This window comes from Sarcophilus harrisii, chromosome 3 (genome assembly GCF_902635505.1).
Source record: "Sarcophilus harrisii chromosome 3, mSarHar1.11, whole genome shotgun sequence".
Classification (NCBI taxonomy): domain Eukaryota; kingdom Metazoa; phylum Chordata; class Mammalia; order Dasyuromorphia; family Dasyuridae; genus Sarcophilus; species Sarcophilus harrisii.
Window position 1 is genome coordinate 69,261,139 of NC_045428.1, and position 9,935 is coordinate 69,271,073.

The following is a 9,935-nucleotide window of genomic DNA, read 5'->3' on the forward strand; positions in this document are numbered from 1 at the left end:
ACCTGACATTTCAACCATCTTCAGAATCTATCTCCTGTGTTGGGTCTCCATAATCTCATCACTCACAGGAAGCATTGTGGCCCTTCAATTCTTGCTAATCCTTAGTCTCTCTTAGCTATCAAATGCTACTATTTGTCAGACAAAAGGCTTCAGGAAACAGTAATATGAAAACCAGACATGGCACAGCAGGCAGCTCATAATGAACAGTGCATATAAAAATCTAAGCTGCTATGCTCTTGTCCATCTAATCCCAAATACATTTATTTCTCAATTTCTGCCTTTAGTCACTAGGAATCTACTTTTCTCATGATTACAACTAAAAATATGACAGGCTATTGTTAAAAAAAAAAAGATTACTTAATATTACAAATCTAACTATAAAGGAGTGGACACCATGCTTATCTCGAGAAACTTTTTTTTAAGAAGCAGTGGCTCTCAGCACACTCAATCTAAGAGAAGGATTATAGAAATCTCACTGGGAAGGAAACATATGAATCTGCATCAGTTGGCTGGGTGATGTGTAAATGGACACTAGGGATATATGCCAAATAAAAGGTGGAGAGGAAATGCAGGTGCTAAGCTGACCAAGTGAGGAAGCTGAATCTGGAGTCACAGGAAGCTCAGTCGCTTCTCTTCTGCTGGGTTGGGGAGACAAAGAAATTAATGAGTTGTGAGATTCATGTTTGTTTGATAACAAATGCAAGGTAATTTAGGAATGAGTAATTAATACTTTAATATGATACTTAATTCCTTGTAATAGTTTTACTATAACTGTTTCCCTGTTAATTCACTTTAAATTTTCAGTCATTGGATTTTTATTAAAAAAACAAAACAAAACAAAACGAAAAAAAACCAGTGGGGGCTTATGAGCCATGGCTTTTAAAAAGATCATTATCCTAATGGTACCAATGATACCTGGCCCTAGAAGACGATATAAAACATAGTATGCCGAAACACCAGAATGTTATGTGACAAATTAATGACAACAACAATAATAATTAATAATAAAACAGTACCATAGTACTGGTACAGTGGTACAGTACTGTACATGGTACAGTGGAAAAGTTAGACAGGGGTCTGAGAGACGTGTGTTAGAAATCAAAGGTTTAGAAAAAGAAGGAACCTAAATGGTCATCTAGTCCAACCCAAAGCTATTAACCAAAGAACAATTTTTACACATATGAGGGAGGAAAAGGTTTTTGGTATATACTGCATTTGGAATTTAGAATCAGAAAGACCAGATTCAATTTTCAGCTCTTCCTAATACTAGCAAGAAATTTAACCTCTCTGGAGTTCCAATTTCCTCCACAGAAAAATAGGAACTTCTATTAACCAATTCACAAAACATCACAAAGATCAAATAATACATGTAAACTACATATATGCAAACTATACAAAATGAGATATATCAGTACCTCCCAAGGTATAGCTATATTTATGGATAATAGTCAATGGTATAGAATTCACAGCATATGAGTGTCTAATTATGTTTTCTAAGTAATTCACTAAAGTGTCAATAGAAATTAATAGTTTCTTATATTCTAAAATCACTTCAGTGCTAATACAGATGGGGCAATCTATAATCTAGTTCAAACTATACCACCACACATTTCATTGTCTTAATGTTCTCAGTGGAACATCAGAGCTAGTTCGTTAAGGACCATGCCTAAGTGTGAAGGAGCAAGTCTATTCTCCAAAAACCCCCACAGCCATGAATCATAACACACTTGAAGGAATTGCAAATCAGCCTTTATTAAGGCAGATGTTGCTTGTGAATTGGGAATGAAATAAATCAGAGGCAAGAGGGAAGAGGAAAGAGATCGAAGAATGCAACTGCCTCTCAGTCTCCTTGTGTTATCATCCTTTCACATTAAAGAATCTGTTCTGCTGGTCAGAATTAGATCCCCAGAAGGCATTAGCAGGTGGCTCCCATAACACTAGGTAATTCTGCAAGTTGTTCTATTAACTAAATTCTATATAAACTGTACTATTCTTCCCACATTTACTACTAGCATGCCCTTGTCTCGTTGTTTCCCAATTTGTTGCCCAGAATTATTGCTTGGAACATACCCTTGATCTATGGCTATCTTTTCCATGGTAGAGGTAGTTTCCAGCCCTACTCAATTCAGCCCTTCCTCAGACTTACCCCACCCACATCCTTTCCATTTAATCCCTTCCATAGTATCTCATTCTATTATAAACAAACTCCTCCATATAATGGATGTATTCATTAAGAATTTGTTTTACTTCTCTTTAACATTAACTAAAATCTGGCTTTCCCCTGAGGATACCATATCCTCTCACTTTCCCATCCTGGACAATCCTTTTTAACCCAGGAACACTTCTCTCACTATTATCAGGACATTAACTGGCATACCTTTTCCTCCCAGGACAGTTTCCAAAACATGCTTCTTCTTCAACCAGGACAACAATTTTTCCTGCTTCAGGCTCTAGGGCATTGAATTACAACTTCTCTTCCTTTAAAGTCCCTGCACCTGGCCAGGTCTTTAGGGAAGACTGGGGCCATGGACAGGGCCTGCCAGGTGGGGAACTGTAAAGGTTCTTTAAATGGGCCAGCACAGTGCAACAGGAGGTTTGAGTGGCCTGGAAGTAATTTTCTGTGGCTAGGGACTGGCCCATGGGCAGGGCTCTTGTCATATCAAGATAGCTTTGTAATGGGAGACAGCTCCCTCAATGATTGGCTGTGTGTGTGTCACCTCACAGACCCTCTTTAAGCCCACTGCCAGCAGGAGGTTGATCTCTTTATCCTGGGGTAGCTGAGCCAAGTGGATGGATAGCCAAGAGAGGTAAGGAGCTTGATAGTGAACACAAGGGTCTCCAGACCACGTGTTCACTAGGGAGTTAACAACTTAGGGCAATATGTGAGCAAGTATAATAAAGGCTTTAAGTTTGCACATGGCTGTTCTTGAGTGCACTATCGGTTATTAAACTACAATTCAAGAAATCGTAGCCAGAGATCTCTGAAGGCCTCAGAGGAGGTCAGCCAGGTAGAATTAGTTGTCACTGTAAAGGTCAGTGGCCAGAGATAACCTGAGGCCCTGGGAATTAGGAGAGACTGGCAATGTGAAATATCAAGTAATGCTAGGCCGTTCACAGATGAAGTGACTGCCCAGGGTTAAGTAATAATACAATATTTTACAGGGAACCTAACTGTCTTCTGTGATATCAGTTTCTGGATCTATGAAGAGTGGTACAGGAGCACAGCAATAATATTAATAGAAATAAAGACTCCCTGAGACATAGGTCAAAACATCCCTTGGGAGAGGAAACAACATGTAATCAATTCCTGAGAAGCATTTAAACTAAATTAGGTATAGGTATGAAAACTCAACAAAAAGAAGATATGCAAACAAGTCAAAAGGCAGAAATGCAGAATTCAGGAGTCTTTTATTCCTAGGCTATACTATCTCCTGAACACCACATTTTGAGGTTCATTGTTTATAGTTATCTACTGAACCCCAGAGCACACAGCCCTCAACAAATTCAACACCTTGCTCAGTCGCTAGTACTGAAGTGAGAGGTAACACTTGCCTACTCCATGGCATCCCATCATCATTCTTAACAATTCTGAGTCCATGTTGATAACCAATCTAAAACCCCAGCCAGATAGTCTTTCCCAGAACTTTAACTCTGCTGACATCCACATCATTTCAGGCAGATTAGTTTGCCTTCAAAGTACTTATGCTCTATGGACTCATAACTTTCAACTGCATCACTTTAGATTATAAACTTTGAAATTCCTCTTATCTGATCAATCTCCTATGAAGAGAACTAAACTTCTTTCTTATTATCCTTTTAGTTTATTCTCCAGGGCACACCCTATAACCACAGGTATCTCACAGGGGTCTCCCCTGGTCCAACTTTTCTTCTGTTCTCCCCCACCCCCTCTTCACCTTGCAGCACAGCTAAACTTTATACTCCTCCCACATTCTGACCCAGAGCCAATAGCCTTCTTACTGTTCCTTGAATATAAATAGCTTCATACTCAGAGCATTTTTATTGACTGTTCCCCATGCTGGAATGCTCTCCTTCCCCATCTCTGCCTCCTGGCTTCCTGCAAATCCCAGCTAAAACTCTACTCTCTGTTAACTAAGTCTTTCCCAACCCACCTTGATTCTAATGATTATTAAATCTTGTTTGTACAAAGTGGTTTGCATGCTGCCATTATTAGACTGTAAATTCCCAGAGAACAAAGGCTGTCTCTTTATCCCCCAAACTTGGCCTGTGGTAGGCCCATGTTTATTGAATTATCCATTCCCTAATGCTAATCATTAACTACTCAATACTTCTAGCCTTAATCATCAAGCTAGTTCTAACTCATGTTGCTTCTCTGGCAAACTTGAGTTTTTGGTACTTCATATTGTGTACACTCAATCATATTACTATTTTTGGCTTCCTCTTTCCTAACTTTCCCACAGTCTACATACCCTTGTACTTGGCAAAAACAAATAATCAAATACTGTCCTCGTAAACTATTGCTGCATATACAGAAAGTAAAGAGTGTCAATGGTATCATATTAGAACTACAAAAAAAAAAAAAATGTGAGGGAGCTGATTTAACTGGCAGATATATGTTGCCATATTGTTATGAAGTCATACAAGTTGCATATACTACAAATTTTATAACATATGACTTCCCTTTCTTACAGTTTACTTTATCCACTCCCACAAAATTCCAGATGGCAGCCAATCCCATTGCCTCATACTGTTAAGACATTATGTGTTTTCTCAATTCTCCTCCACACTTCTTTATCTTATCTTTTCATCTAGTTTCTCCTATTGCGTGTGAGGAAGAGCTGCAGAAACAATTTTTCGTCCAAAGTTATTAATCCCTCTATTTATCTACCTGTTCCCTTCTTACCATCATACCACTCTCTCTCAAGTTCTAACAATCTCAATTCTCCTAAGACTTTTCTCTATTATTCAGATTTTTTTTTCTTTAACCTCCAATCTCTTGTTTCTGTGATTATCAACGAGTCTCAAAATCAGGGACTGAAAGGACATTTTGTCCAACTTACACCTGAAAAAGACTCCTCTATGCAAAGAGAATAATTTTGTTAATACTAGTTTAAATTTAAAACACACTTATAAAAAAAGTATGACAGTATTAGTTGCAAGGCACCATAATAGGTATTAAGGATACAAATACAAAATATTTGGTCCCAGGTTTTAAGCAGCTTAAATTCTACTAGAGTCCACTAGTGTCCACATATTATGAATACAAACTAAATATAAAGTCACTTCAACTGTGCTAACAGCCAGATCAGAAAAGCTTTATGTAGAAAATAGGCTCTAAGTTTTTAAGAAAATTAGGGATTCTTTGAATTAGAAATGAAAAGAAAATTTACTCAAGACAGAGTAACCTTTGACCATCCTGGCTATAATGGAAAGCTGATGAAAAATTGTAAAAAGACAAAAAAGGCAGATGAGTTAATTGTAAAAGGACCTATACACGCTAGGGACCTGGAGATTATCTTCTATTTTTTTCCCCAAATGCATCAAGAAAAATTTTTTAATAAGAAGGGGTTAGATCTGTTTTAAAATTTTGATGTGATTGCCATACAGATAGTAGTTGGGAGAAGGGAGAAAATGTAAGTACAGAGACCACTTGGGAGTACTGCAGGCAAGAGATGATGATGATGACATGAACTAGGATGAAGGTTGTATCGGGAGAAAAAAGGAGAGAATCTATGAGACTGGCAAGTGTAAGAGTGAGGAGTCAAGGATAATTCAAAGATTATGAATCTGGGTGACTGGAAAATGGTGATATCCTCAATAGAAATGGGTAAACATGAAGGAAGAATGCATCCAGGGAAAATGAATTTTATTTTGGATATGCTGTGTTTGAGATGCCTATAGGCTACCCATGCAGAATGCTCAGCAAGCATTAGTAATGTAAGTCTGCAATTCAGGTAAGAGCATATAGCTTAATATTTGGATTTGGGAGGTATCTGGGTAGGAAAAAAAATGAATCCCATATTTGGTGGATAAGAAGAGGATAGTCACACAGCTCGTGTCTGAGGAAAGATTTGAACTCAGATCTTCCAGATTCCTTATGCAATGCTCCATATGCTATGCCATCTTTTCTTTTATGGAATTACTTGACAATTTAAGTGCATTTAGGGAGGATAATTAATAGACTTAATTGTTTTAATTAATGAACTGAACCAAAATTAGTTAAAATTAAATTACTGACTACAGTACTATCAATGGATCATTGAATAATAGGATTCAGAGTTAGAAGGGATTACATCCAACTCCTTCATTAGATAGATGAGACGGCAGTCCAGAAAAAATGAAATTAAAAGGCTCTGAGAGTAAAACAAAAGATTTATGAAGTAAATGCAGAATGTCGATAAGTATAAATTAGTATAAATTTTAAGTATATGAGGAAAAATACAAATTTATTAGAAAAATAATTCTATTGCTCTATAACAAAAAACATCATTCTTTTGTGTTTTCAACTAAATTCTAAATTCATTTAGAATTTGTGTGTATAACTAATTTTCAAAGAGCACAAAGTGAATTAATAGTGATTCAATCAACAAAAAGAAGCCTTAAAGTTGGAAGGATTACAGTTGGGGGAAAAATAAGCTTTGAAGTCTACATCTTCGGAGATTTCTAAGAAACTAGAAAAACCTTCTGTCTTGACTGGTAATCCACTTCTCTGCCTGAAAGCAAGGGATTTCTAATCTTAGCCTTTCCTCAGTTATCAATTCTAAAAAAAAAAAATCAACTTGTGCTCCACATCCTTTTCCAAAATAGCACATAAAATATACAGAATTTCAGTTTTGTTATCTACTTGTTGATTACCCACTATATAGGCTGTGCCCTGAGAATCTTTAATTCTCTATGGTTTCTTTCTTCTATTACTACACTAAACTTCTGTGTTATGGGAAGAATGCTTTCAAGTAATGCAAACTAATTTTAGCATTAGCTTAAATCAGTGTTATCTGAAATTAATTCAGATGAAATACAATGACATGAGGCACTCCACAATCAAACAAGAACTACTATAACATGAATAATCAATCCAGTTGACTGCATTGAGTTTTAATTGGAATGGTAATAGACCTTGTATCTTGGGCTTCTGGGCAACCTACAGAGATTCTTTCAAGACAAAGGGTTTTCAAGGAGTTGGGTAATTTGTTTAAGCAAACTGGGTTGGAAATTGATAATAAAAAAAATTCATTTTTGGGCAGGAAGGAAGGAAGGATGGAAGGGAGGGAGGGAGGAAAAGGAAGAAGGGAAAGAAGGAGAGAGGGAACAGAAGGAAAGAGGGAAGGAAGGAGCAAAAGGAGGGAGGGAAGGAAGGAGAGAAGGAAAGCGAGAAAGAAGTAATCTTCCTTCTTCTCTTTTTGCCACATACTCCATTGCGGATACCCAAAGAGACAAAGCATAGTAGAAATTTAAGAATTATAGCACTACGAATGTTTGTGGCAACCCTTTTTGTAGTAGCTAGAAACTGGAAACTGAATGGATGTCCATCAGTTGGAGAATGGCTGAATAAATTGTGGTATATGAATATTATGGAATATTACTGTTCTGTAAGAAATGACCAACAGGATGATTTCAGAAAGGCCTGGAGAGACTTACACGAACTGATGCTGAGTGAAATGAGCAGGACCAGGAGATCATTACATACTTCAACAACAATACTATATGATGACCAGTTCTGATGGACCTGGCCATCCTCAGCAACGAGATCAACCAAATCATTTCCAATGGAGCAGTAATGAACTGAACCAGCTATGCCCAGAGAAAGAACTCTGGGAGATGACTAAAAACCATTACATTGAATTCCCAATCCCTATATTTAGGCCCACCTGCATTTTTTATTTCCTTCACAAGCTAATTGTACAATATTTCAAAGTTTGATGCAAAATAACATTTTGGTCATGTATACTTATTGTGTATCTAATTTATATTTTAATGTACTTAACATCTAGTGGTCATCCTGCCATCTGGGGGAGGGGGTGGGAGGTAAGAAATGAAAAATTGGAACAAGAGGTTTGGCAATTGTTAATGCTGTAAAGTTACCCATGCATATATCCTGTAAATAAAAGGCTATTAAAAAAAAAAAAAAGAATTATAGCACTGCTTTCCCCATCACTGGCAAAAGGAGGAGAAAAGTGAATCATTTGTTGGTGACAGGAGGGGCTCAGGAAGAAGATAGGAAAATAATGATAAGATCTGGGAGAAGACTCCATAAGTCAGCTCCCAACTTAAGAGCATAGGCCTCCATTCCTTAAGTCCCTGTCTTACCCCCCAAATCTCATCTGTTGCCAGGCTTGCAGATTTCACATTACCTCTGTCACACACCCCCTTCTCTTTATTTATTGCCAACATCTTGGTGCAAGCCTTCACCATCTCATGTCTCAACCATTCCCAATAGCCAACAACTAGGGTCTCCTTACTCACTACACTCCAATCCATCCTCTACTCTACTGCAAAATTATCTTCCTAAGGCTAATAATCCCTGTTCATGTCAGATAATCAATACATCATAATACCAATAAATTCTAGGACCAAACAGAAAATTCTCTGGCATCCCAAAGCGTTTCTAACTTGCCCTCCCCTCCAACTCTTCCTGCAGTCTCCACCCCGGGTTCAGACCTAGGGTCACTACCCTTGATGTTTCCCCATCTCCAGCATCCCGGAATTTTCTCTGGCTGCGCCCAATGCCAGGAGCACTCTCCCACATCTCCACCTCCAGACTTCCCAGCCAGAATCCCACTTTTTACAGGAAAGCCTTTCCTGACGCTTTTTAATTCTCAGTGGATTCTCTCAAATTTCACCCGTCTCTTCCTTGCCTATGGCGCTTTACTGGTGGTCTCCCCAAGGGGCTAAGAACTTCCTCACGCCTGGCTTTGGATCCCCAACTGCACCCAATAGGCCCTTAATATATGTTTTCTTGGTGAGTTTGTCCTTTGTTCGGATAAGAGGATGTTGCAGATTAGAGCTCGCCAGCACTCGCCCGAGAGAGCAGGAAAGGGAAGGAAAGGGACGCGTGGGCTGGTAAACCAAGGCGGGACCAGAAGAGGGAGAGAAGCGCCCCCCCATTACAGAAGGGACTCAGAGATGTGACGCCACAGGTAGCTAGGTGGGGGATGGGGGGGGCGTTGAGTTCTGGGGTTGAGGTAGGCCCCCCGCCCGGCCCCTCCCTCCTACGCGCCAAGGATACGCTCCAAATAATAGGCGCCCTCCGCGGCCACAGCCTCCGCGGTCTCCCCGGCTGCCATCAAGCCTGCCACGGCCGCCCCTTCCAGGGGCCTCGGGCCCGACAGGGTTCGCTTCATGGTCGTCAGCTCGACTCCGACTCAGTTGCCCGCCTCCGTCCCGGTGCGCACGGTCACTCCGAGCCCGTACCCCCCAACCTCACCCCCCCCCCCCCGAGCCGCTAGGCCCCCCGCCCAAACCCTTCCCCCCGGCTCGGCTCGGCTCTCGCGAGAGGCGGGGGTGCCGCGCGGGCCGGAGGGCGGCTTGGGCCCAGGGCGAGAGCTGGCGAGGAGGGAGCCTGAGAATTTGGAGAGGAGTGCAGAGGGCAGCCCCTCCATCCTGCCCCACGCCTCTCCCCTCGCTCCCCACGTGGCCCAGGACGGGCGCCTCCCACTGGCTTCCTGCGTTGCCCGGACAACCGTCTCCTCGTTACCTAGTGACAGGAGGAGCGTGGGGGCGGGACTTAGGGACTCCCGCCCCTAAATGGCGTGGTGAATGGGATGGGGAGCTCCAGGCAAAGTAAGGACTCTGCTTCCTTCCCCATTGGGTTTCAGCTCCCTCTGTTTTCCCTCCAATCTTTCGTACCACCTAACCGTTGCCCCTTCACACACACACACACACACACACACACACACACACACACATCACTATATTTTACCTGCCTTTTTTCTTGCCTCTTTCATCATGCTCTGCAA

The 9,935-nt window shown here is 40.6% G+C and overlaps 1 protein-coding gene across 3 annotated transcripts in view; it reads right to left on the bottom strand.

Moving 5' to 3' along the window:
- The window catches only part of SPAG16 (sperm associated antigen 16), a 1,146,423-nt gene extending 1,137,002 nt beyond the window's left edge, over positions 1-9,421 (bottom strand). For all 3 annotated transcript variants that reach the window (XM_031958103.1, XM_031958102.1, XM_031958105.1), the window contains exon 1: positions 9,206-9,421. In XM_031958103.1, coding sequence (XP_031813963.1) covers positions 9,206-9,320 — 115 coding nt within the window. In that variant the 5' untranslated portion in view covers positions 9,321-9,421. The remainder of the gene's footprint in view (positions 1-9,205) is intronic.
- Positions 9,422-9,935: the final 514 nt, after the last annotated feature.